The sequence below is a fragment of the Microcaecilia unicolor genome, chromosome 10 (genome assembly GCF_901765095.1).
Source record: "Microcaecilia unicolor chromosome 10, aMicUni1.1, whole genome shotgun sequence".
In the NCBI taxonomy this organism is placed as follows: domain Eukaryota; kingdom Metazoa; phylum Chordata; class Amphibia; order Gymnophiona; family Siphonopidae; genus Microcaecilia; species Microcaecilia unicolor.
Genome location: NC_044040.1, coordinates 216,253,172 through 216,280,848, shown reverse-complemented (window position 1 = coordinate 216,280,848; position 27,677 = coordinate 216,253,172). Strand labels below are relative to the sequence as shown.

The window sequence follows — 27,677 nt, the reverse complement described above, 5'->3', positions numbered from 1 at the left end:
ATATTGAAATTCTGACCAATCCTGTAGAGGATCCAAACTCAACGGCCACACAGGCAAATTTAGCAAATGATGTTATGAATTATAATGGCAGTTAGTTGACACGGGCTAGAGGGGGGAGGGCTTCTTTTATGCATAGAAGACTGTAGTCTTTTATTGCTAATTTAAAAGTGGGAGAAAGAGAGTTATGCTGTGCAGAAATGTTGCTTTGATTTGTCCTACTACATACCTAACTCCCCCCCCCCCCCCGAAGCCACCCCAAATAGTTTTGTCTAGAGACAACACTGGTTGAATGTGAGGGAGGTTTGTGGAAGGACAGAGCGGAATGCAAGGTTTGTGGTTCTGTGTGAGAGCGAGGGACAGGGCTGAATGTGAGGGAGGTTTGTGGAAGGACAGAGCGGAATGCAAGGTTTGTGGTTCTGTGTGAGAGCGAGGGACAGGGCTGAATGTGAGGGAGGTCGGAGGTTCTGTGTGAGGACAACAGTACTGTACATCCTTCTTCAGTAGTGGTGAGAGACAAAACAAATCTGTTTGAGGGTCTTGTGTGTTTTCTATTATGTGCAATTTTAACATTTTGTGCTAAGTAACCTTTGGGAAACCATTAGTTTAGGTGGGTTATACATTTGTAAATTTTAAGGGGCTTCGACATTAGCTTCAGAACCTTTAGTACAAGAACAGTGCAGGGTAGACTTCTACAGTCTGTGCCCTGAGAATGGCAAGGACAAATCAAACTCAGGTATAAAGTATCACATACCATGTAAAATGAGTATCTTGTAGGGCAGACTAGATGGACCGTTCAGGTCTTTATCTGCCGTCATTTACTATGTTACTCTTTGGGGTTCTACATGGAATGTTGCTACTAACTGGGATTCCGGAATCTTGTAACTCTTTAGGATTCCAGAATCTTCAAAACTTTTAGTACAAGAACAGTGCTGGGCAGACTTTTACGGTCTGTGCCCTGAGAATGGCAAGGACAAATCAAACTCTGGGCAGACTGGATGGACCATAAGGTCTTTATCTGCCGTCATTTACTATGTTACTCTTTGGGGTTCTACATGGAATGTTGCTACTAACTGGGATTCCGGAATCTTGTAACTCTTTAGGATTCCAGAATCTTCAGAACGTTTAGTACAGGAACAGTGCTGGGCAGACTTTTACATTCTGTGCCCTGAGAAAAGCAGGGACAAAACAAACTCGGGTATAAAGTATCACATACCATGTAAAATGAGTTTATGTTGTTGGGCAGACTGGATGGACCGTAAGGTCTTTATCTGCCATCATTTACTATGTTGTCAGAACCTAGAACAATGTGTGAGACTTTTACTGTTGTTGTACAAAAGAGGACAAGGCTGAATGTGACAGAAGTTTCATTTGTAGTTGGGGTCAATTTCTTTGGCTGCTGTGGAGCGGTAGGAAGGTCAGACAGTGCATATATATCTAATGTCTGATGTAACTCTTCTTTTCTCTCCCCCTGGCTTTCTGAAAGAAATGGACTGATTACCGACTTGCGTGGAAGCCGGAGGACTTCGATGGACTCAAAGTCCTTAGGGTCCCCTCCAAAATGGTGTGGCTTCCAGACATAGTGCTGGAAAACAAGTAAGCAAGGATTTATACCCCCTGCTGTTCGGACTGGTACATCCATCCCTGAGCCGGCTTTATTTCGAGCTCAGCAGAAAACAGAATCTACGGGTGGCTTATGAAACAGGAATTTTAAGAGGACTTTCCCTATCCGTTTTTTCCCCATGTATGGATACTTCTCCAGAGTACCTTGCTGTTACTTTTAGGTTACTTGGATGATCAGACTGTCTTCTTTCTTCTTCATATGTGACCAGCAATAAAAATTCTGGTATGTGACGGTGTGAGGTGAAAGAACACAGCTTGATGGTCTCCGTGTGGCACTGCACCAGCAACAACAGCTGATCGCCTCTTCGGACTTCCCTCCTTTCATCCTGGGCCCGCCCTCGTCTGACGTAAGTAACCTACGTAAGTTACTTACGTCAGACGAGGGCGGGCCCAGGAGGAAAGGAGGGAAGTCCAAAGAGGCGATCATCTGTTGTTGCCGGTGCAGCGCCACACGGAGGTGACAGGTGCTGTGAGGGCCTGGTGGCAGACGAGGGGAGCGGGTGGAGGGGGGGAGCGGCGGCGGCGATGACCTCAGGGGGGGCGGCAGGGTGGGGCCATGGGGGACGGAGGATGGCAGGAGCTGTCCTCATTTCAAAGAAGGGAGGAGGGAGGGGGCCGGGGCTGCCTTATGATTACAATGCAGGGGGGAGCGGGGAGTGGCGACCTCGGGCGGGGGGGGGGGGGGGAGCAAGGCTGTCAATAAAGGACCTCGGGCGGGGGGGGGGGGCAAGGCAGCTCATTTGCATTCCCTTTCCTTCGTGCATACCCGTTCCGTACCGATTCGCTATGGAATTCGGTACAGAAAGGCTCTAACGACGACTTTAATGCATCCCCCAGTCAGTCAGGTACTTGACTCTAGAGTCTGGAGAATTGTAAAAAGATACACAGCGGTCTGTTTTAGCATCGAGCACCCTTGGTGGAGTATTTTGGTAGGGCAATGATGTTGAAATGCAAAATTAACATTATTTCAGTGTATCTGGCCTCTTTACATCACCCTTTTCTGAGGGAAGTCTGTGCCTGGGGCCAGCAAGAGTCTCGGTCGATGCACTCTATGGATGTACCATTCACCCACATTCAGAAAATAAGAACCATAGACTGTCACGAGCTCATCATTACAAGTTGACTTATTTTCAGCAGAAGGACACTACGAAGTCACGTGCCCGGGTGCTGAACCGAAACTTGTTTTGGATAATAGTGGGATACAAGAATGCATAAATAAAATAAGAGGACACTTCCCTTTTCTTCTTTTACTGCAGTATCGATGGAAAATTTGAGGTCACTCTTTATGTCAATCTGCTGATTCATTCCAATGGCTTCATCCATTGGCTGCCCCCAGCTATCTATCGTAGCACCTGTTCTGTTATCGTTGCTTACTTTCCTTTCGACTGGCAGAACTGCACCATGGTTTTCCGGTAGGTCCATGACCCCCTTTTCTTCTCTACCTTGGGTCTCACAGAGGAGCTAGGAAGGCCCCAACATTCAGTTTACTAGGGAAAACAGTTTTGCTCAATTGTTCTGAGTGGTCATAATCTTTCAGTGAATACTCATGTAGACAAGGGGCTGTTCCTTAACTCTTCAGTAGATAGGTAGAATTCCTGGGAAATTTATATATTTGCCAAACATGATCTTGATTGCGAATGGCCTTGTATTTCTCCTTCTTGCCACCCAGATCCCAGACCTACAGTGCCCATGAGGTCCAGCTCCTTCTGGCTGTGGAGGAAGGCCGGACCATTGAATGGATTGTCATTGAGAAAGCAGATTTCACAGGTATTTCAGGAAATTGCTTTGAACATCTGCAGTTGGCTTATGGAAGGAAGGTGGAAAAATAACTCCAAAGGAAAGCTTGTGAGCAGTTTTGATATTCATAAGTATGAGAGTTGGTGAGAGAAAGAAAAGTGCAATGATGTGAGGACATTTAAAGAAAGGAAGATAATGACCAATGGAAACATTTTAACCGTACTATTTTACAGGGATAATGAGTAACAGGTAGAGGGGTATGGGCCTGGGTCCGCCTGTCTGAAGTGCACTGCAGTACCCACTAAAACTGCTCCAGGGTCCTGCACGCGCTGTCATGGACCTGAGTATGACATGTGAGGCTGGTATAGAGGCTGGCACAAAATATTTTTAAAGATGTTTTTTGAGGGTGGGAAGGGGTTAGTGACCACTGGGAGACTAACGGGAGGTCATCCTCGATTCTATCCGGTGGTCATCTGGTCATTTCGGGCACTTTTTATAAGAAAAACACGTCCATGTGAAAACGTCCAAGTGTTAAGCACGCCCAAGTCCTGCCTTCGCTACGCCTCCGACATGCCCCCTTGAACTTTGGACATCCTTGCAACGGACTGCAGTTGGAGACGTCCAAAATCGGGTTTCGATTTGGACAACTCTGGGAGAAGGACATCCATCTTCCATTTTATGTCGAAAGGTGGACATCCTTCTCTTTTGAAAATAAGCCAAATAGGTCACTATCCAACTTATTTTCAAAAGTGGGCGTCTTTCTCCCGTGGGCACCCAAATCGGTATAATTGAAAGCCGATTTTGGGCGTCTCCAACTGCAATCTGTCGCGGAAATGGACAAAGTTGACGGGGGTGTGTTGGAGGTGTGGTGAAGGCGGGACTGGGGCGTGTTTATCGGCCGAGGAGAGATGGGCGCGCTCGGCCGATAATGGAAAAAAGAAAGGCGTTTTTAGCGAGAATTTAGGTCACTTTTTCTGGACCCTTTTTTTTCACGAACAAGTCCCAAAAATGTGCCCTAAATGACCAGATGACCACCGGAGGGAATTGGGGATGACCTCCCCTGATTCCCCTAGTGGTCACTAACTCCCTCCCACCAAAAAAAAAAAAAAACCTTTAAAAACTTTTTTTTCCAGCCTGTATGCCAGCCTCAAATGTCATACCCACCTCCCTGGCAGCAGTATGCAGGTCCCTGGAGCAGTTGTTAGTGGGTGCAGTGGACTTCAGGCAGGTGGACCCAGGCCCATCCCCCCCCCCCCACCTGTTACACTTGTGCTGGTATATGGGAGCCCTCCAAACCACCCCCAAAACCCACTGTACCCACATCTAGGTGCCCCCCTTCAGCCATAAGGGCTATGGTAATGGTGTAGAGTTGTGGGCAGTGGGTTTTGGGGGGGGGGGATTTGAGGGGCTCAGCACCCAAAGGAAGGGAGCTATGGACTTGGGAGGTATTTTACTTTTTTTTTTTACTTGTTACAAGTGCCCCCTAGGGTGCCCGGTTGGTGTCCTGGCATGTGAGGGGGACCAGTGCACTACGAATCCTGGCCCCTCCCATGACCAAATGCCTTGGATTTGTTCGTTTTTGAGGTTTCCATTATCGCTGAAAAACGATATCGCACAGCTCAAATCCGCACAAATCCGATGCATTTGCCCGGCACAAACCGTATTATAAAAAAAAAAAGATGGATGCCTATCTTTTTCGAAAATACAGTCTGTCCCGCCCCTTCACGTACCCGTTCTCGGAGATAGACGTCCATGGAGATGGGCGTTCGCGTTCGATTATGCCCCTCTATGTATTGTATTATTTGAGCTCAGTATTCAGACTGCGGTGATCAACAATTTTAAAGGCACTTTGGCTGATATTCAAAACAAAGTCAACCAGCTGGGAATGGCTGGCGATCGGTTAACTCGCTTGTATGTGGAGGGTTATGTGACTTTGCCCAGGGTCACAAAGAGCTGGAGTAGGAATTGAACCCATTTCCTCAGGTTTGAAGCCCACTGCACTAACCATTAGGCTACTCCTCTATACATATCAAAGTTTCTGGTGCCACTTCAAAGAAGTTGTTCATTTCTTTATTTACGCACCAGGCAGCTAGTTTGTGGAATTTGTTTCCACCTATATTTAGGCACATATTTGGCTATGCTAGGGGCCCTTTTACTAAGCCACATAAACATCTACACACGCCCAATGCGCGCCAAAATGGAGTGGTCTTGCAGTAATTTCATATTTGTTATCTTCGGGCGTGCATAACAGACGCGCACCAATTGGCATTTGGAGCATGTAGGTCTTTACCGCCCAGTTACCGCTGTGATATTCCCCTTCTCACTCAGGGTGACCTGGTTCTCCATATGCAGATCATATGCAAATTAGTGTGCTACCCCTTCTTGCTCAGGGTGACCTCGTTCCCACTAAGCAAATTAAACAGGTCTCACTAACTGCATATTTCTCAGGCAACTCTTTATTCCAGCCCCTGGGCACACTTCTTCTAGCTTAATACCTTATGCTTTCATAGGTCTTCACACTGAGCCTCCCCACACAGATACATGGGCTCAGTACTAGCTTCAATACTTTGGGGACTCCTAACCCCAGGCTTTGCAGCCTGCTTCTCTCAGTACTGGGACACACAGCACCCCTTCTTTGGACACACAGTCCTGGACACACAGTCCTTCCTTCTTTGGAAACACAGTCCTTTCACTGAACACACAGTCCCTATAAGTACTGAGGACACACAGTCAAACACTAATGCTTTAGGGACTTCTTACCCCAGGATTTCCAGCCTGCTGATCTCCTTTGGACACACAGTCCACCACAAGTCCATAAGGTTAGCCAGTATCTTCCAGGGGGATCTCTCTTCTTCTGCTGCCAGCTCACTTCTCTTCCTTTCCATTCAGGTGGGGTATAAAGTGGTTAATTAGCTACAAAGGGCCCAGCCCATAACCTCCTACACCTGTGGACATCCCAGGGCTCTCCCCGGTCCTAGCGACCTCCACCTATCCTCCTACTAGCGCCCTCTAGTGGCCTACCCCAGATAGGACAGCCTCTTCCTTATCACACCGCGTGAGTCTGTACCACTAGGTCAGACCCAAAGTGGACAAGCGGCAATTTTAATTTTGCCGCACGTCCATTTTCGGCAAAAAAAAAGGCCTTTTGTACAGGCACGCTAATGAATGGATCGGCGAGCGCCCGAAACCCGCACCTATACTACCACAAGCCATTTTTCAGACCACTTTTGTAAAAGGACCCCTTAGTTTTAAAAACAGATTAAAAACATGACTGTTTCATTAGTACGTATAAAGGAAGAGAGATATAGTTGGTACAGTTATGATGTCATCTTTTGATTGTTTATGTTAGTTGCAAAATTGTGGTTTAGTGATTGATATTTCAATTGTTTGTATCTAGTATCTTAGTTTTAACCTGTTATGAACTCAGTTAATGGTATTAGCAGTGGCCTAGCAAGGGCGGGGCGGTGGGGGTGGTCCGCCCCGGGTGCACGCCGCTGGGGGGGGGGGGGTGTCGGCTCCGCTGGTTCCCTGCTCCCTCTGCCCCGGAACAGGTTACTTCCTGTTCTGGGGCACAGGGAGCAGGGAACCAGCGGAACCGACACCCCCCCCCCCCCCAGCGGCGTGCACAAGGCAGACAAGAATGCATTCGGGGGGTAGGCTTGTTTGATGCGCCGAGAGGGGGGGGTTGATGCACCAAGGCGAGGGGCTTGGGTGATGCGCCAAGGGGGGGTGTCATGCTGCACCTGGGAGGGGTGCGCAGCGGCAAACCGCCCCGGGAAGCAGCTGCCCTTGCTATGCCACTGGGTATTAGCAGGCTATATAACTGTAACCCCCCAGAATTGCGGGAGTCTAGGCCATCACCTAGGTGTTCCTAATGGAAGATCCGGCTCTGCGTAAATTCAAACATTCTTCCCACGACAAATTTCTACCTCCTTTTTCCCTTTTGGGTGCTGACAGAAAATGGAGAATGGGCAATCAAGCACAGGCCTGCCAAGAAAGTGCTGAATCGACACTTGACCCCGGATGATGTCAATTACCAAGAGATCGTCTTTTACCTGATCATTCAACGGAAGCCACTTTTCTACATCATCAACATAATTGTACCCTGCGTGCTAATCTCCTTCATCGGAGTGCTCACCTACTTCTTACCTGCCAAAGGTAGAGATTGCTCTGTAATTCATCTTCCCTGTTCTTCTAGCCTTGCCTATCAGTGCCAGATAGTTAGGGTCTGTATTTTTCTCTAGGAATAATTTCCCACCAACCTAAAGCTGATTTCAGCAAATTTTAGATGCTTGGATCTTGTAAACCAGTGTTTCTCAAGCTAGTCCTGTAGTATACCCTAGCCAGCCTGGTTTGCAAGCAAAGAATAATGAAATGAATGCACTGGCTCCATTGCATGCAAATCTATCTCATGCATATTCATTATGGCTATCCTGAAAGCTAGAGGGCACTCCAGGACCGGTTTGAGAAACTCTGATGTAGCAGAGATACCAAGGTCTATCTATTATGTGTGTGACACACTCGATTGGAAGAGATCTCACGCACATACACAAAGACATCTTGTTGACTGGAAGAGATCTCACGCACATACACAAAGACATCTTGTTGATTGGAAGAGATCTCACGCACATACACAAAGACATCTTGTTGATTGGAAGAGATCTCACGCACATACACAAAGACATCTTGTTCTCACATGTTCTCGAGGCTGGCAGTAGACTAGTAGCACTGAGCAGCTGAGGGTTCACCAAATACTGTGGCCAAAATATTGCAGTAGGAGAGTGGCAGAATGCAAGAGGAAGTCACAGACCTGTGGCACTGAAAGCAGACTGTGGAGGTCCCCAGGCCCTGCACACCAAGACATGGAAAGCAGGCCTGGATGTGCAGCAGAAACCTGGTAGGGATGGGTGATAGCCATGATAGAGGGAGTGGATGTGGCCAGAGGGATATATTTGTAGAGGGGGGGGGGGGGCATTTGTAGGGGTGGTTAGTGATTGAATGCAGGGTGGAATATTGCAGGGGAGGAGGTGGTTGAAGGGACATTAGAGGTCAAAGGAGGTTTGCTGAGGAAGTGAACAAGGGTAACTGAAGTCAAGGGAAGGGGGATGCTGGAGGATGGAAAGTGAATGATTGAGGCCAAAGGGAAGGGATTGCTTGTAGGGTAGGGCATGTGCATATAGTTATACTTCTGACACTGTACTGGAAAAATCTCACTCTTTAGCCATAAATCTCTCTTACTGAGGCAGTAAATCTCACTCTTTAGGATAGCCCACCCTTGGCATCTCTGGATGTAAACTAAGAGGCGTAGCCAGACCTAAGATTTTGGGTGGGCCACTGGGGAAACTGGGTGGGCACATATAATCTCCACATCCCATCTCTTCCAGCTTAAAACTTTAAATACCTGAGCTGGCGGGGATCCCCAAGTTCCCACCAGCTGGAAACCTCCTTGAATGTGACCAAGACGTTCTTCAACAGTTTCACAGTTGGCAGCAGCGTGAAAACCAAGCATGAACTGGATGCCAGTGTTGAGCAGCAAAGGAGAGCCGTCACCATTCCAGCCTTAAAAAAAAAAAACCCGGTGTGAAACGCCTCGCGTCTGCTGTGCTCTGCGCTGCCGTGAAGGCAGCAAATCCCCTTGTCGCATCAGTCCGCCCTTCCTTCACTGTGTCCCGCCCTCTGATGTAACTTCCTATGTCCGCAAGGGCGGGACACAGTGAAGGAAGGGCCGACCGACGCGACTAGGGGATTTGCTGCCTTCACAGCAGCGCAGAGCACAGAAGATGCGAGGTGTTTCACACCAGGTTTTTTTTTAAAGGCTGGATGCCAGGTGGCAGAAGAGGGTCGTGATCGTCGGCTCGTCAATGGAGCTGCCTGGTAGGCAGGTGGGGACTGTGGCGCCAGCGGAGCGCACCCCCCCCCCCCCCACCTGCTGACACTCGGGGCGGGGTGGACGTTGGCTGGGCGGGCCTGGAGGGAAAGTGGCTGGGCCTGGGCCCGTCCAGGCCCGCCCGTGGCTACGCCCTTGCTAAGGAGGGAATTATTGTCTGCTCTTCTTAATTATACAAAAAGCCCGATGAAAATGTGCAAATCTCCCATTATGGACCACAAGAAAGATGCCTCACAGCTCCAAACTACAGCATGAGTCAAGAGAAATCCTGGGACTTATGAATTCTAAGCCCAGCTCTGCCATAGAGGCCTCGATGCAGAAACTGTGCAGTAGAATACAACTCCACAAAGGTCACTGATGGCCCTCCCCCTTTGATCCGCCATCCCTGGACCCCACAACTGACAAATCGCTGAGCACCCTCATGCACGTCTCGGTTGGGAGGCAGGAGTGATCCCCACTTGCCCCTGCCTCCATGCACCCATTTTGAAACACAGCAGCAGCCGACCTTGTGCGTTGCATCAAGCGTGGTCAGTGTACAGTTACTTTATTTGGCACACTATCCTGCTGTTCTGTGCAGGGTCAGGATGGTGGAACAGAGGCAGAAAGAGTAGGTATCCCTCCTGCCTCCCAATTTAGGCGTGTAGTTATCCGTCTGGGCTACAGTTAAGCATATGTGGACAGACAAAGACCTCAATATGTATACTTTGGAAGAAAAGTCCAAAGAGAATCCACGTGTGTGGAGAACTCAAAAGGTCCCACGAAGTAACTCAGCGAAAGTGGGAACAAAGAACCACGGATTCCAGAGACTGGAGCACACAATATCTTAGTAAAAACAAAGTTTAACGAGAAGTCAAAAGCGACTCAACACAACGCTGTGTTTCGGCCAGAAGGCCTGCATCAGGAGTCTGTGTGCAAGTACGGATTAGAAAACATCACAGGAGAAAGTCATAAGGGCCAAAATAGGATCTGAGATGGTCTTTAAAAAGACCATTTGATGTTTATGCTGTTAGAAAGTAAGGCAAAAAAATCTGGTTGAAGTTGGGTGGCTGTCGGAAGGCCAGCACTGGTGGGGATGGGAATACCTCTTTCAGTAATTCATGCTCCTGGAGTAGAGGCTGTAGATCTTTTATGATTTTTCTTAATTTTTCTAGCTCTAGGTTGTATGTCACAGCCACCCAACTTAAAACCAGGGGCGTAGCTAGGTGGGGCCACAGGGGCATAGGCCCCCACATATTAAGCCCTGGCCCCCTCTACTTTGGACCCACCGCTGACTCCCCCCCCCCCCCCGCCGCCGACCCTCCCCTGTCGCCGCCACTGCCAGGTACCTTTGCTGGCGGGGGTCCCCATCCCCCGCCAGCCGGTCTTCTTTAGTGCTGGTCGACTCCGGCGCCTTCACTGATGACCTGTTTCTTACCCCTGACGTCCTGCGTGCACGTCCTGCACGGGGCTACATACAGGACGTGCACGCAGGATGTCAGGAGTCAGAAACAGATCATCAGCGAAGGCACCGGAGTTGACCATTGCTGAAGAAGACTTTGGCTGGCAGGTGTTGGGGACCCCCGCCAGCTGGGGGAGATGGGCTAAACTGTGTCCCCCCACCTTGGGCTCTGGACCCCATCCTGTCGAGGTCTGGCTATGCCCCTGCTTAAAACACAAGTTAATTAGAAGTAAGCTCCCAACACAGACTCAAAAAGAAGAGAAGGGCACACATCCTTACAATATATCCAGCTGCAGACTATGCCAAAACATTTCACAGGACCCCTCGATCATTCACAAAGGAAAAATATTCAACCTTAAGGAATCTTTTACGTGCTCATCTTCCAATGTGGTATATATCATTCAGTGTAAAAAATGCGATGAAGGAGAAACAAGTCAGATGCTAAAGAAGAGATTTAATTTACATAGACACCATATGAAAAATACTAGTACCAATAAGGAAGTCACGTCTGTGGGGCAACACTTTACAAAACCAGAACACTGTACCAGTGATTTCATGGTAAGAATCCTGAAAGGGAACTTTAAAACAATACAGGAACGTAAGACCTTTGAAGTCAGAATGATTAAATATTTTGACACCCACCAGACAGGACTTAACAAAGATCTGGGTTTTCTAGCCCATTATAAACCATAAAATTGTACTGCTTTGTCACCCTCCTGTCTCCATGCAGATCTCCCTGTCCCTCATCCACCCGACTCTTCCTGTCTCTCACCTATCCACCCTCATCCTGTTAGACTGCCACTGAAATGCTTTCATGTTTCACTTACATATACCGTCATCTACCAACATTTGCTTATTTCCGATCTGAGGAAGAAGGGCAACCTTCGAAAGCTAATCAAGAAATGTATTAAGTTATGTCCAATAAAAAAGGTATCATCTTATTTTCTTTTCCATGTTTTATTTTGTTTGATTTCTATAGATTCTACATGGAATGTTGCTATTCCACTAGCAACATTCCATGTAGAAGTCGGCCCTTGTAGATCACCAATGTGGCCGCGCAGGCTTCTGCTTCTGTGAGTCTGACGTCCTGCACGTACGTGCAGGACGTCAGACTCACAGAAACAGAAGCCTGCGCAGCCTTCTACATGGAATGTTGCTAGTGGAATAGCAACATTCCATGTAGAATCTCCAATAGTAGCAACATTCCATGTAGAATCTCCAATGGTATCTATTTTACTGTCATAGTAATGCTTGAATGTTTTCACTTATATACACTGTCAGCTAGCACATTTGCTTATTTCCGATCTGAGGAAGAATGGCAACCTTCGAAAGCTAATCAAGAAATGTATTAAGTTATGTCCAATAAAAAAGGTATCATCTTATTTTCTTTTCCACGTTTTATTTTGTTTGATTTCTATAGATTCTACATGGAATGTTGCTATTCCACTAGCAACATTCCATGTAGAAGTCGGCCCTTGTAGATCAGCAATGTGGCCGCGCAGGCTTCTGCTTCTGTGAGTCTGACGTCCTGCACGTACGTGCAGGACGTCAGACTCACAGAAACAGAAGCCTGCGCAGCCTTCTACATGGAATGTTGCTAGTGGAATAGCAACATTCCATGTAGAATCTCCAATAGTAGCAACATTCCATGTAGAATCTCCAACGGTATCTATTTTACTGTCATAGTAATGCTTGAATGTTTTCACTTATATACACTGTCAGCTAGCACATTTGCTTATTTCCGATCTGAGGAAGAAGGGCAACCTTCGAAAGCTAATCAAGAAATGTATTAAGTTATGTCCAATAAAAAAGGTATCATCTTATTTTCTTTGCCATGTTTTATTTTGTTTGATTTCTATTGATTACAAAATGATAAACAGAAATAAAACAAGGTAAAGAAATAAAGAAAATAAGCACAAAATGGCTGGTTAACTCTGCCCAGAGGCTGATTCTATGAATGTATCACCCAGTGCATGAAATGTCCCTCTGCAGTGATGGATGCAGAAAACGTGTATCATCTGGGAAGCTTTTGGATTTTAGTCCTAGAGATGATCTTGTTGTTAACCACAAGGACATCTTTCTCTTCCATCCACTAAGATCAGAGTGCAAGAAGTAATAATTGCTTTTAAATCCTCTCATCAGCTGGTGGTCAGAAGTGCACCTTCTCTATCAACATTCTCCTGGCCCAGACTGTCTTCCTCATCCTCATTGCAAAGAAAGTTCCAGAAACATCCCAAGCAGTGCCTCTCATCTCAAAGTAAGTGCAAAAGAGACAGTGTCACTCTTCTTAGAGTACAGAAGTCCAGTTTTGGGAACAGAACAGCCAATTTCTAACAAGAATCAATCTTCTGGGTAGCGCAGTTAGAAATAGGGTTGCCGACTAGATCCAGATTCGCCTGGTAGGGTTGATCCAGTCCAGGGCTTACCCCAATGCATGCTGGGACTTAGTTATAGCCTCGATTTTCTTAGGGTATTCAATGGCGAAATCAGAACCACAAGTCCCTGAATGCAATGGGGTAAGCCCAGGACTGGATCAACCCTACCAGGCGAATCTGGATCTAGTCGGCAGCCCTAATTGGAAACAGTTTTTGAATGAACACCTACCAGGCTAATTTCAGCCTATTGTTAGATCTCCTCTGTCCTCTGATTGTAATGAAAAATTGCTACACAGATATTAAGACATTACTGGGTAAATACAGAAGCTGGAAATTTCCATATCAGCAAACAGTAAGGGGTTGTATTGCAAATGGTGCCCTCCTCTAGCTGCTTTCACCTGGTCAAGACACACCTCTTTGGTTGGGATTGGGGGGGGGGGGCCTTCAATGGATGTTCTATCTTGGAGTGTGGGGAGCCACTTAGAGCTCAGTATTCAAAGGCAGTTATCTGTGTGCTGCTGCAGCTAGGAAAGCGAATAGAATGTTGGGTATTATTAGGAAAGGTATAGAAAACAGGTGTGAGGATGTTATAACGCCGTTATATCACTCCATGGTGCGACCGCACCTTGAGTATTGTGTTCCAATTCTAGTCTGAAGAAAGATATAGTGGAATTGGAAAAGGTGCAGCGAAGGGCAACGAAAATGATAGCGGGGATGGGACAACTTCCCTATGAAGAAAGACTAAGGAGGCTAGGGCTTTTCAGCTTGGAGAAGAGACAGCTGAGGGGAGATATGATAGAGGTATATAAAATAATGAGTGGAGTGGAACAGGTGGATGTGAAGCGTCTGTTCATGCTTTCCAAAAATAGTAGGACTAGGGTGTAAGCGATGAAACTACAGTGTAGTAAATTTAAAACAAATCGGAGAAAATGTTTCTTCACCCAACGCATAATTAAACTCTGGAATTCATTTCCGGAGAATGTGGAGAAGGCGGTTAGCTTGGCAGAGTTTAAAAAGGGTTTGGACAGTTTCCTAAAGGACAAGTCCATAGACCGCTACTAAATGGACTTGGAAAAATCCACAATTTCAGGAATAACATGTATAGAATGTTTGTACGTTTGGGAAGCTGCCAGGTGCCCTTGACCTGGATTGGCCGCTGTTGGGGACAGGATGCTGGGCTTGATGGGCCTTTGGTCTTTTCCCAGTATGGCATTACTTATGTACTTATGACTCCCGCTGACCTGGCCAAGCTTTGATATTCAGTGGCACATACCTTGACCAGATACTGCCACTAAATATCCGGACAGACTGCTGCGGCACTCTGGGTAGTGCTAGGACGGCTGGGGGCCAAAGCCGGGAGTTACCCTGGTACGGCTGATGGTGGTATCCAATTACCTACCTCTCCAGTTCAAATAGGAAAGAATGGCTGTTTTAAGAGAGCCCATCGGTGTCCTGCCGCCGAATGTCAGTGACATGCCCGGGTAACTCCCGCCGGATGCCATGTGTTGGGATATTTCATGCCACTACCTGATAGTGCTGGCACTGAATATCTGGGATTAATTGAGTGGGCAGTGTTTAAAGAAATACTGACCTCCACTGACCGAATATTGCTGTTTAGTTCATTAGAGAGCCTTGTCGTTAGGCTGTGGCCTGTGCAGGGATGTTGTACGATTATCTGCCTAAGATTGTAGCGAGTGGAAAACAAACAAGCAGATCAATAAAACATCAAAAGATTTTATTAGTGATACTATACACCAGAAAAATGCCCGTCACAGGCCGTGCTTCGCCCAAAGGGGCTGCGTCGGGGGCTAAAATAGACAAACACATAAAATTACAAATATGAAATAATATAAAAAGATTGTACAAACATAATATGTCATGCTAAATTAAAATAATGTAATATAAACATAGATAATATCGTAATATAAATGGTATTGATAATAAATAATTGCAATAATAAATATTACAAATATATCATTAGTCATAAAGAATCTATTATCAAGAGAACCATTCACCACGTCGTTATACCCATGTGAAAAACTGGTGCATACGATTGTAATAATAAGACATGAAATAATAAAACATTAAAATATAAAGCCTGAAATTGTAAAACTTGAAATTATAAAGCCTCCTGCTTTGGCAAGTCATCTCCCGCACTACCTGCAAAAGCAGGAGATTCTCCCAATGAGCAGCAATGGCAGCAAAACAAAAAAAAAAAAAAGCAGGTGCAAGGCCACAGTCTTCAGTCATGCGCTGTCGGCTCTGCTGGTCCCCTGCCCCCTCTGACGTCAGCTTCCTGTTCCGGAGCAGGGGACGGCACAGCCAACAGCACATGCCTAAAGACTGCGGCCCCGCGTTTACTTCTTATTGCTTGACTTCTGTTGCTCGTTGGAAGAAGTAGCACTAGCCTGCAGGAAACGGAAGACTCTGTATGGTAGGAGGGAGGGAGAGGTGGGAGATGATGAATAGAAGAGGGGGAGAAAAGATGGATAGAAGAGGGGGGGGAGAAGAAAAGATGGATAGAAGAGGGGAGACACTGGATGGAAGAGGGGTAGAGGCAGAGAAGATGAGTGGAAAAGGGGGATATGCTGGAAGGAAGGGCTGGAGAAAGAGAAGATGCTGATGGAGAGAGAAAGAGGGGAGACACTGAAAGGATGGGCACAGAAAGAGGGAAAGCACCAGATGGAAGGAAGGAGAGAAAGAGGGTAGAGACTGGATAGAAGGAAGGAGAGAAAGGGGAGATGCTGGAAGAATGGGGACAGAAAGAAGAGAGATGTTGGATGGAAAGGTAGGGAGACAAAGAGGGAAGATGCTAGATAGAGGGATAAGGAGAGAAAGTGGAGACGCTAAATGAAAGAATGAAGAGAAAGAAGATGATGGATGGAAGGATGGGCAGACAGAGGACAAGTTGAATGGGAAAAGTTAGAGAGAGAGAAGATGCTGGGAGAAGGATGGGGAGAGACAGTAGACACTGGATGGAAAGATGGGGAAAGAAAAGGGAGATACTGGCTGGAAGGGTAGGGAGAGAAAGAGGAGAGGTGCTGGGTGGAAAGGGGGGAAGGATAGAGTTAGTGAAAAACTGGAGAATAAGAGGGACAGGGGAGAACAAGGGTGAGGGAAGGATTAAAGCCTGTAGGTAGACAAAGTAAAAAGAGGATAGTAAGAATGAATTAAATCTGGACATATAGGCAGAAAAATAAATTGAAGAAAACTGAAAGAAAAGGGAGGAGAGAAAAATGACAAATGGACAGGAAACCCTGGCAAGAGAATTAAGAGAAGATGAAACAAAGCAGAAGCCAGCAACTGGGACCAACACAATTAGAAAAAGAAAATGAGAAACGTCAAAGATAGAAAAAGAATTATTTTTAATTTAAGATAATGTGGTAGCTGTGTTAATAAAGGATGAAAAACATAAATAAAACACAAAATGTAAATAAAGTGATACCCGTATATTGGACTAATTTTAATACATTTTAAACTAGCTTTCAGAGACCAACACATCCTTCCTCTCTGGTCAGGAGAGGATACCATAACAGCAATATATTGTCCTGACCTAACCTGAAATATGAGGTTTTGGCTTCTGAAAACTAATTTTAAAATGTATTAGGCTAGTCCAATAAAAAAAATATCATCATATTCCATTTTCAAGTGCCTGAACTGAGCATGTACAAGAGTGACATCATCGCAAATTCCCAGTGCTCAAACAGCTTGGTATGGGCGGAGCCATGAGGTAGAGTGGGTGGGGCTGGGCTGTGTACTAAAATCTCTCTCTCCCCCTTGGCAGCTCTGTGCACTACATCACCATCATAATTCTGATACTATGAACTCTTTTCTTCATTCAGGTACATAACATTTCTCATCGTGGTGACAATAGTCATAGTTGGAAGTGCTGTTGTTGTTTTAAATATATCCCTGCGCACTCCGAACACGCACTCCATGTCAAATATGGTCAAAGAGGTGGGTGAATAAAAAGAACCTCCTGCAATGTTACTCTGCTCATAAATGTAATGTTACTCTGCTCATAAATGTAATGTATGTCTAACAATTCTACAGTATCAATACCACAGCTGCATTTAAGTCCTGGTCACTATGCACAGAGAAATGTGTTGGGGGGGAGGGGGGTTCCTTGTGGATCTTGAAGAGAGGAGATACAGGGATCAGTACCATGAGACTACCACTAGAGGTCACTGTGGCTGTTTTTACAATGGAACCGACTATGGAAGGTTGGGGTCACCTGTTCTAACTTTGGGGGGGGAGGAAGGGGTTCCAATATTCTGCTGGGGGTGGGATAGGCAATTGGAGTGTGGGTGATCGGAGCTTGCCAGATTGGGTGGCAGAACACTGCAGGCTGGGACCTGGAATTGATATTCTGTGCAAAGTTAGGACTGCTTGCCATGTGATCCTACATGTCCGGTTAGCTATGTGGGCACCAGCACCCGCATAACTCTGGCTCCTCCCCAGCTCTGTCCCCTGTACTGCCCCTCACCTACCCACTTTCAACATGGCTGGTAAGTGGCACGAGGGATTTAAACAGGCAGGAGGCTTTTCTACCCATTTCAACTGCTTTGAATATCGACCCCTCAGTCTTTAAAGAAAAATGGTTTCTAATGAGTCAGAAAGAGAGATTTGGAGAGGGGGCGGAGGGCCTTTGAAAAAGTGATCTAAGATCCATCCAGCCAGTCCAGTTTTTCTGAAGCACAGCAGGATAGCTGGGAAGTGTGCAGGGCAGGGTCTTCATGTATCACTAAACCTGAGGTTTTATGAACCTTATTCCAATGTCCCAGAGTAGTTAATATTGCCAGTGATCAGGGCTGGTGTAAGACATTCAAGGGCCCAGGGCAGAAACTGGGGAGAGGACCCAAATTCTGGCCTTCAGCCTGTTCCTCCTTTAGCTTGAGGCAGGTTTGGGGCCCCCTATGGCATGGGGGCCCAGGTAGGGTTACCATATGGCTCCAGAAAAAGGAGGACGGATTGAGCCAGCCGGGTTTTACTTCCATTGGTAACCCTAGGCCCAGGGCAACTGCCCTGTTTGCCACCCCCTACCGCTGGCCCTGCCAGTGATGCCAGACTTTGGCTGTTTCACTCAGGAAGCAGCCAGAGTTATGGATCCTAAAAAGGCACCTGGATGGGGCAAGGATGATGATGAAAGTTAGACATTCAGCAGCAAAATTCACACTGGGGGCTTCTGATTCTAGGTTTTAACCGATAAACACCAATAAAACACTGCTGTAAAAAAAAAAAAGGTATGAAGTGTTTATTGGATATAACAAAAGAGAGGGAACGAAGTACAAACTAAAGTCCAAACGAAAAAAACAGCACCACGGGCCTTTAAAAATGGAACACAGAAAGTGAAAGTGCCTTGGTGCTTTGTAGCTTTTACTATATGAGACGTGGGGACCCCTGACGCAGGTGCTAGTCACCGAAACACGGCCCGTGTCGGGTCTTTTTGTCAAGGCTCATTCATTAAAGAACTGTGTTCCATTTTTAAAGGCCTGTGGTGCTGTTTTTTTTTTGTGTTTATTGGATAAACACAGGAAACAAAACCCTTCCCTTGAACATTTTCACCCCTTCCCTTTTTTTTTTACTTTGCATCCGTCACTCTGTTTTTGTCTTATTCCTGCACTGAGAAGTTCTCAACTGCATAAATGTATCACCTGCCCCACAAAAAATCGCTGAATCCTTGACAATCAGCCTGCAGGGGTCAGTGACTGCCACAGGCTGATTTAAACCTGGGTCTTCAACATTGGCCATGAAATCTCCTAAGACTTATCCAGATACCAGCTGATACTCAGACCTGTAGCCAGGGGAGTGCTGGTACATTTTTAACAACAGGCTCTCTCTGCAGGCGTAGCCAGCCCTGAAATTTAGGGGGGCCAGGGGTGGACTGGGGGGCAATGCATGCCTCTCCCTCCCCCTTGCTAGGCATACCTTTGCTGGCAGGGATGCTGAGCCCCACCAGCCAACAAATGGACTGCCACCATTCCCCGCTGCTGCTTTCTGGCTCTGAGCAACATGCTGGGACTTCTCACATGCTGCTCGGAGCTGGAAACAAGGAGCGGGGAGCTGCAGCAGTCTACTTACGTGGCTGGCGGGGCTCAGCACACCAGCAGCAAACTAAAAGAGAATTCAAGAGGGGGCCTGAGCCCATATTTTGGGAGCAGGTTGTTAAAGTAGCCATGGGGGAGGGGGGCCTGCTTTAACAACCGGCTCCCAAAATTCTTAACAAATGGCCACGAGCTGGTCAGAGCCCGCTCCAGCACACCACTGCTTACAGCCAGCCTTTTTTTACTGTCCTCACTTTATGTGGGCCCTTTGCAGGCTGAATATCTCCACTAACCAGGTAAATTGTTTGTTTTATGATGTGCTGCCTCTCTGAGGCAGTGGCGTAGCTACGTGGGGCCAGGGGGGCCTGGGCCCCCGTAGATCTGGCCTTGGACCCCCCTGCCGACGATCCCCCCTCCCGCCGCCAACCCGCCGTTGCCTGCCTTTGCTGGCGGGGGACCCCAACCCCCGCCAGCCGAGGTCCTCTTCTTCTCGCAAAAGGCTTCCTGCATGTGCAGGACGTCAGAAACAGAAGGAAGCCTTTTGCGAGAAGAAGAGGACCTCAGCTGGTGGGGGTTGGGGTCCCCCGCCAGCAAAGGCAGGCGACGGCGGGTTGGCGACGGGAGGGGGGTCGAGAGGGTTGGCGGCGGGGGGGGGGGCAAAGTCGGCAATGGCGGGGGTGTCGGCAATGGCGGGGGGGGGGGGGGGGTCAGTGGCACCAGGGGGGGGCGAAAATGTGCCCCCTCACCTCGGGCTCTGGACCCCCTTCCCGCCGAACTCTGGCTACGCCTCTGCTCTGTGGTACAACCAAAGCCGTTTACAGTTATTATATGCAGGTACTTTCTCTGTCCCTAGTAGACTCACAATCTTAAGTTTTGTTCCCGGGGCAATGGAGGGTTGAGCGATTTGCCCAGGGTCACCACATCCAGTTCCCCAGATTCTCAGCCCACCGCACCAACCATTAGACAACTCCAGCACTGCCCTTACTCTGCTCCCAGACCAGCATTACTGTCTGGTTCAGTCCTTTCAAACATCTCATTTCTTATTCCCTTTAAAGGACCCCTAATTAGCTGGAAAATAGTTTTCTTTGTAGAAATGCGTGTATAATTTATCTCTCTATGTGCAAATGGGTAAATAAAATGTAGAATCTGAATGTATAATTGGCCATTTTAAATTATACATGCATTTTCAGTGCCAGGATTTATATGGATAGTCGGTCCCACTACTGTGTTATACAATTATCCCCAAATCACAATATATCAATGTAAACACACTTGAAATTTCTACTCCCAATTCTCTTCTCTGGTTCCTCTGCACTTGATTGTCAGACTACTCAATTTTGCTTCTTTCCTTAAACCAATGTGATTCTAAGAACTAAAGAAAACAGAAAGTTTATCTAAAAAAAGAGTCTCAGCTCTGTGACAGTCTTGTCACTTTCTGCTGGTCCTGCAGGTGTTCCTGAACCTGATCCCTCGAGCTCTGGGCATGCACCTGCGCCATGATATGATGCCCACGTGGCCGGAGCCCATCATCCGTCGCAGGAGCTCACTGGATCTGATGGTGAAAGCTGAGGAATACATCTTGCGTCAGGCACGCACAGAACTCATGTTCCAGAAGCAGAAGGAGCGGGATGGACTGATCAAAGACATCCTGCAAATCATAGGTGAGATATTTCCACAGGTGGCATCTTGGGGACAGTGTTACTGGAGATCCCAGACTAGAGGATATTGTCGTAGAACAGGCGTCATTGCTCTTTGAACTCTAGCACGCATATACTGTAGATTCGTTCTGTTTTCCATGACTCCCAGAAAATTTCCCACGGACCCAGCTTTCCCAGAAGTGAATTCTTTCCTGCTGCCATCTATCTATCTCAGGAATCCTGATACCACAGGTGGGATTGTTACACAGAGAACATAAAAACATAAGAGTAGCCATACTGGGGTCAGACCAATGGTCCATCTAGCCCAGTATCCTGTTTTCCAAACAGTGGCCAAGCCAGGTCACAAGTACCTGGCAGAAACCCAAATTGTGGCAACATTCCATGTAGAACCCCAAAGAGTGACAGGATTCCATGCAGAATCTCAAAGAGTAGCAACATTCCATGTAGAACCCCCAAGAACAGCAAGGTTCTGGAATCCTAAAGAGTGATAAGATTCCATGCAGAATCTCAAAGAGTAGCAACATTCCATGTAGAACCCCCCAAAATAGCATGGTTCTGGAATCCTAAAGAGTAACAAGATTCCATGCAGAATCTCAAAGAGTAGCAACATTCCACGTAGAACCCCAAAGAATAGCAAGGTTCTGGAATCCTAAAGAGTGACAAGATTCCATGCAGAATCTCAGAGTAGCAACATTCCATGCTACCAATCCCAGGGCAAGCAGTTGCTTCCCATGTCTGTCTCAATAGAAGACTATGGACTTTTCCTCCAGGAATTTGTCCAAACCTTTTTTAAACCCAGATACTCTAACTGTCATTACCACCTCCTCCGGCAAAGAGTTCCAGATCTTAACTATTTGTTGAGAGAAAAAACATTTCTTCCTATTTGTTTTAAAAGTATTTCCATGTAACTTCCTTGAGTTTCCCCTTGTCTTTCTACTTTTGGAATGAGTAAAAAAAAATTGATTTACTTCTTTCTACATGAATGGGACTCAGCATTTTGCTGACTGCCACTGGCTCCAAACCCAAATTCAGTGCCAGGGCATGTCCAGGCTTCGGCAATGAATTTCTGAGTTCACAGAGGCGGCTAACACATAGCTGGTTAAGTGTGATATTCAGCTATGGTTTACCACACAAAGATAGAGCTGACTTAACCAACGAAGTGCTGACTCTGCCCCAGAATGCCCTCAACCCAACCGGTTTTGAGTTTGGCACTAATCGGTTATTTGCAGAAGTGCTAACTGGTTAAGTGTCACTGAAAATGACCGGTTAGCCCCGAATAGGTGATTTAATTGTTCCACAAACTCCCTGCCCATCATTCAGTAATCTGTGTATGCAATAATGTGGAGCATCCAAAGGTTAACCGTGTGAAAGCTGACTCTATTCTCCTGTAGGTTGAATTTATTAAGAAATGAAAGGCAGTTGCATAACAGGGCATGTGTTATTTACATGCATAATTGACATTTTACATTAAGTGCGCTACCCCCTGTTCTAAAAAACCACACGTAACTTCTATAGCTTGTAAGTGTCAGAGTAACATAGTAGATGACGGCAGATAAAGACCTGAATGGTTCATCCAGTCTGCCCAACAAGATATAGCATAAGGTATGTGATACTTTATATGTAATCCTGATCTTGATTTGTCCTTGCCATTTTCAAGGCACAGACCATTGGTCTGACCCAGTATGGCGACTCTTATGTTCTTATGCAGGTTGGGTTTGAGTTACTCCTACTAGTCACATGTTCTACCCCTGAGGTAACTGTGTGCATGTTTTGGAAGTAGATGAAACACTTTGGGATCCTGTCTGGATGAAAGGTGCTATGCAAATCCAGCTGCTATATCCAATTTTTTTTAAACTTCTCATCACCCTGTCACCTTGCATAGGGTCAAGTCTAGAGAACGGCCGGAGCCAGGATCTATACTACAGCCTCATGCATGCAGCTCCAGAGATCCGTGCCTGCGTGGAAGCCTGCAACTACATCGCCAAGGCCAAGCAAGAGCAAAGCGAATTTGACAAGGTGAGTTTTCTTGCACATAATAATGGGCAAGGGGGAAGGGGTGAAGTGACAACTGGCCACTGCAAGGCTAGGACTACAGGGCAGGTACATGGGGCAGCTGCCCCTGGTGTCCTGTGCCAAGAGGCATCAGACGACATTTTTCTGCTAACTCCCTTCACCCTTCTCTTGGTTCTCCATGCTTCTAGGCTGAACGGGCTGCAGCAGGATAGTGAGACTCAATATCCCTCCTACTGTGCAGTCCTGCAGACCAGCAGCAGGAGACATGTTTAATCCGATGTCATCTCCTGCTGCCTCAGGGCCAAACCTCACAGTAAGAGCTGCATGATTTGGTATCATGGATATATGAGATGACATCAGATTAAATGCCATCTCCTGCTCCCAGCCAGTAGCGAAGCACAATAGGAGTGGAATTCAGTGTAGGTAATCTCATGTGGCCTGTTCATCCAGAGATGGGGAGGGTGGAGAGCCGAGGGGTTAGTGAAGGGAAATCTTGCCTCACCAATCTACTATATTTCTTTAAAGGAATGAATAAACGTGGATAAAGGTGAGCTGGTCAATATTGGGTATCTGGATTCTCAAAAGGCATTTGACAAAATACCTCATGAAAGACTCCTGAGGAAATTAGACAGTCATGGGATAGGAGGTAGTGTCCTGTTGTGGATTAAAAACTGGTTAAAAGATAGAAAATGGAGAGTAGGGTTAAATGGTCAGTATTCTCAATAGAGAAGGGTAGATAGTAGGGTTTCCCTTTGAACATATTTATAAATGATCCAGAGATGGGAGTAACTAGTGAGATAATTAAATATGCTGGCGATACAAAGTTATTCAAAGTTGTTAAATCGCAAGAGAATTGTGAAAAATTATGAGACTGGGCATCTAAATGGCAGATGGCGTTTAATGTGAGCAAGTGCAAAGTGATGCATGTGGGAAAGAGGAACCCGAACTATAGCTACGTGATGCAAGGTTCCACATTAGGAGTCACCAGTGGTGTAGCCACGGAGGGGAGGGGCTTGAGTGGCCTAGGACCCCTCACGTTTGGCTGAAGACCCCTCTGCTTTCTTGGTGTGCTTTGCCATAATGCCGGATCTCTTATGCATACTCAGTTCAGCATGTGAACTCTACAGTCCAGCAAATGTTCTACTCTCTCTGGAGACTTAAGCGTATCAAGCCATACTTCCCTCGGGGCGTTTTCCGCAATCTAGTCCAGTCCCTGGTGATTAGCCGTCTTGACTACTGCAATAGTATCTACGGAGGATGTGCAGGTATGCTCCTAAAAAAATTGCAAACGGCCCAGAATACAGCTGCCCGGCTCGTCTTTGGGAAATCCAGATTTGAAAGCTTGAGACCATTGCATGAGCGGCTGCAATGGCTGCCTGTGAAGGACCGCATCGCGTTCAAGACCTGTGCATTGGTGCATAAAATTATCTATGGAGATGCCCCTTCCTACATGGACCCTCTTGTTAACCTACCGCCCAGGAATTCCCGAAGCTCGGCCCGCTCGTACCTTACTCTCCATTACCCTGCTCCCCGTGGCCTCAAATATAAGGCCATCTATGGCTCCTCTTTTCCTTATCTCAGCACTCAACTGTGGAACGGGCTGCCTCGTGAGATCAAATTCACTTCAGATCACCCGACCTTTAAGAAGCGTCTCAAGACCTTCCTTTTTGGCAGAGCGTTTACCAAGAGTCCTGTAGGAGCCAGTGGCGTAGCCAGACCTGACTTTTTGGGTGGGCCCAGAGCTAATATGGGTGGGCACTATGTATATAGGTATGAGTAGTGTTTCTTGGGATACTACAAAATAATGCCTTAGAATGCTGCCCTGCATCAATATAAACCACATACATACTTAAAAAAACAGTATTTGTAAATATAGCTACATTATGCCATATCAAACTTGACCAGACATAAGTCTACTATAATGGCAAACATCTCAACACATATGACAGGATCCTGCATTATAATTACAGCAATGACATATAACCATGTATTCAAATTCTGGTAGCACCTCAATAATAGCAACAAAATCCCGTCACTGCCAGGTACTTTGTGAAGTAACACTAAATCCTTCAAAGAGGCTTCTTAGAGCTTAACCAACCTTAGGCTTCACCTTTAGGTTTAAAAAGCAAAACCATGTGCATGTAAGGACTGGATAAACAAATTAAAACTAAGTTTAAAGCAAATGCCCTTAATATATAATACTTGATAGCAGTAATGAAACAGTGATGGAATATTCACATAGCAAGCAGCTTGAGCCAACAGATTTATTTTCCATTGAACATAATTAACTTTGAATGAACTTGGCAGCTAATAGTGTGCTAAACTGAACAATGTTGGCACATTTAGACTGACTTGACAGACGTTACGCATGACGGAAGCCCTTCCCTCATTATTCAATACCTCTTTGTGAAACAGTAGTAATAAAAAAGGCAAGTGAATTTTTATAATATACCACTGCAATCTACAAAACAAAAAAATCCACAAAACAAAAGGAGCAGGTTCCCAAATGCCATCTTTTTCTTTTAATGTAGGCTCCTTCAACCTAGTTAATATTTTTTAAAATTATACTCAAATAGCCTGATTGTTAAGCATCTGATTCTCATAACATGATATCTGTTTCGGAGGCCTTTTATTGAGTGAAAACATCTCTGCATAAATACAGGGAGTCCCTATAGCCAGCAGCACCTCCAAATGACACAATGAATTAAAATTTAGAACAAATTGCGTACTCTACAGATAAAACCAATACTTCCTCATGCTACACAAGCTGGCTGGCACGTTTAAAAATATAAGTGGGATGCTACCAGTCCCACTCCTTGCTCCTTCCTCCCTCCTTGGCTCCAATCTCTCCCTCTGTCCCGCTCCTCCCCAACCCCTCCCCCAAAGAAGCAATCGGACTCGCCGGATACTTACTTCGCTTCGTTTCTACGATGTAGATTAGTCTGCAGCATAAAGTGCTGCTGGTAGCGGTCTCCATCTTACTGATTACAGCAGGCCTACCTCGGGGATTCAGACGTCATCTTCCTGTGACACGGCGTCCCACCCTCACGGAACGGAAGCAAGCAGTCAAGAGGAGGAGGCGCCGCGGGTTGCGTCATAGGGGGAAGGCCGAGTAGCCCAACCGGGCGCCTACGGTAGGCAGAACAGCGTAGCATGTGCCGTGCAGCTAAACTTGCTTACTTTTTAACAAATTAGAGTGGCGCAGACGCAATGGACGAGACGACGCGGGATGGCAATTGAAGTCCACACTAAGAAGAGATGCCAGTGCCGCCCGAGACTAAAACGCAGGTGGGAGGCGGCTAAGTGGGCTGGCGCCGCCCCGAGACAGAAAGACAGTGGCTGCTGCTTTTTAACTGGGTGGGCCTGAGCTGAGATTGGGCGGGCCTGGGCCCACCCAGGCCCACCCGTAGCTACGCCCCTGGTAGGAGCCGCAGCCTTTTAGCCCACAGCTCACTCCGTGATACCCTATCACACACCCCCTTTCCCTCATCAGTCATCTCTTTCTCCTTCCTGTGGCCCTTGTCCACTGTACTTTATGTTATTGTATTACTATTGTACGCCACATTGAGCCTGCCCATGGGCGGGAATATTGTGGGATATAAATGTTATAAATAAATAAATAAATAAATAAATAAATTAGTGGTGAAGGTCGTCTGCTGAATAAGTGCTATTGCAGGCATGACTTAGGCAGGAGAAGTCTTCGGCTAGCGGGGCTTGGCATACCCACTATTTCAGGTATTTATATTTTGAGCAGTCGAGGGCGGAGACCGGGGAGTGGGAAGAGCCCACCCACCTTGGGCTAAGGCCCACCCAGTATTGGCTGTCTGGCTATGCCACTGGGAGTCACCACCCAGGAAAAGGATCTAGGTGTCATCTAGACCCAAAACCCGAGGAATGCCCAGCAGACCGATCATGGACCAATTTTGACACAATCTCATCAAATGAACTCTCACACTGGCTCGGAAAATATGCCAAATCACAATGCAAACTAGACATCTGCCCTAATAATCTAATAAGATCAGCACCCAAACACTTCAAAACAGAACTCACGAACCACGTAAACCACAGGCTTCAAAATGGGCTCTTCCCCACGGACAAAGGAAACATCCTACTTACGCCGCTACCAAAAGATGCTAAGAAAAGCTCAATGGACCTAATCAACTACCGCCCAGTAGCATCTATTCCACTTACAACTAAACTCATGGAAGGTATAGTGACAAAACAACTTACTGAATACCTAAATAACCATTCAATCTTGCACGACTCTCAATCAGGATTTCGATCAAATCACAGCACCGAAACAGTTCTAGTGTCCGCAATGAACTCATTTAAACAAACAATCGCAACTGGTAACAACATACTCCTTCTACAATTCGACATGTCCAGTGCCTTTGACATGGTTAATCATGAAATATTGCTACATATACTAGAATACTTCGGAATAGGAGGTACAGTCCTCAAATGGTTCAAAGGATTCCTGACCACAAGATCTTACCAAGTAACAACGAACGCGGAAAGATCACCCCCATGGACACCCGAGTGTGGAGTTCCCCAGGGATCCCCCCTCTCACCAACCTTATTCAACCTGATGATGATACCTTTAGCCAAACTGCTGGCTAATCAAAACCTCAACCCCTATATATATACAGATGACGTCACGATCTACATCCCATTCAAACACGATCTAAACGAAATCACCAACGAGATCAACCGAAGCCTCCAAATAATGCACACCTGGGCAGATGCATTCCAACTAAAACTCAATGCAGAAAAAACACAATGTCTTGTACTCACCTCACAACATAACACAAAACACTTCTCTACCAGAACCACATCATACTGTTCTCTCCCTGTCTCAAAGAACTTGAAAATTCTTGGAGTCACCATTGATCGAAACCTCACCCT

General features: G+C 46.5%; 1 protein-coding gene across 1 annotated transcript in view; it reads left to right on the top strand.

Moving 5' to 3' along the window:
- Window positions 1-27,677, top strand: part of CHRNG (cholinergic receptor nicotinic gamma subunit) — a 47,996-nt gene that overhangs the window by 17,612 nt on the left and 2,707 nt on the right. Inside the window, exons 4-11 of the mRNA XM_030216066.1 lie at window positions 1,484-1,593; window positions 2,877-3,032; window positions 3,290-3,387; window positions 7,315-7,515; window positions 12,825-12,939; window positions 16,900-17,014; window positions 20,552-20,762; window positions 22,642-22,775. Of these exons, the coding sequence (XP_030071926.1) occupies window positions 1,484-1,593; window positions 2,877-3,032; window positions 3,290-3,387; window positions 7,315-7,515; window positions 12,825-12,939; window positions 16,900-17,014; window positions 20,552-20,762; window positions 22,642-22,775 (1,140 nt within the window). The remainder of the gene's footprint in view (window positions 1-1,483; window positions 1,594-2,876; window positions 3,033-3,289; window positions 3,388-7,314; window positions 7,516-12,824; window positions 12,940-16,899; window positions 17,015-20,551; window positions 20,763-22,641; window positions 22,776-27,677) is intronic.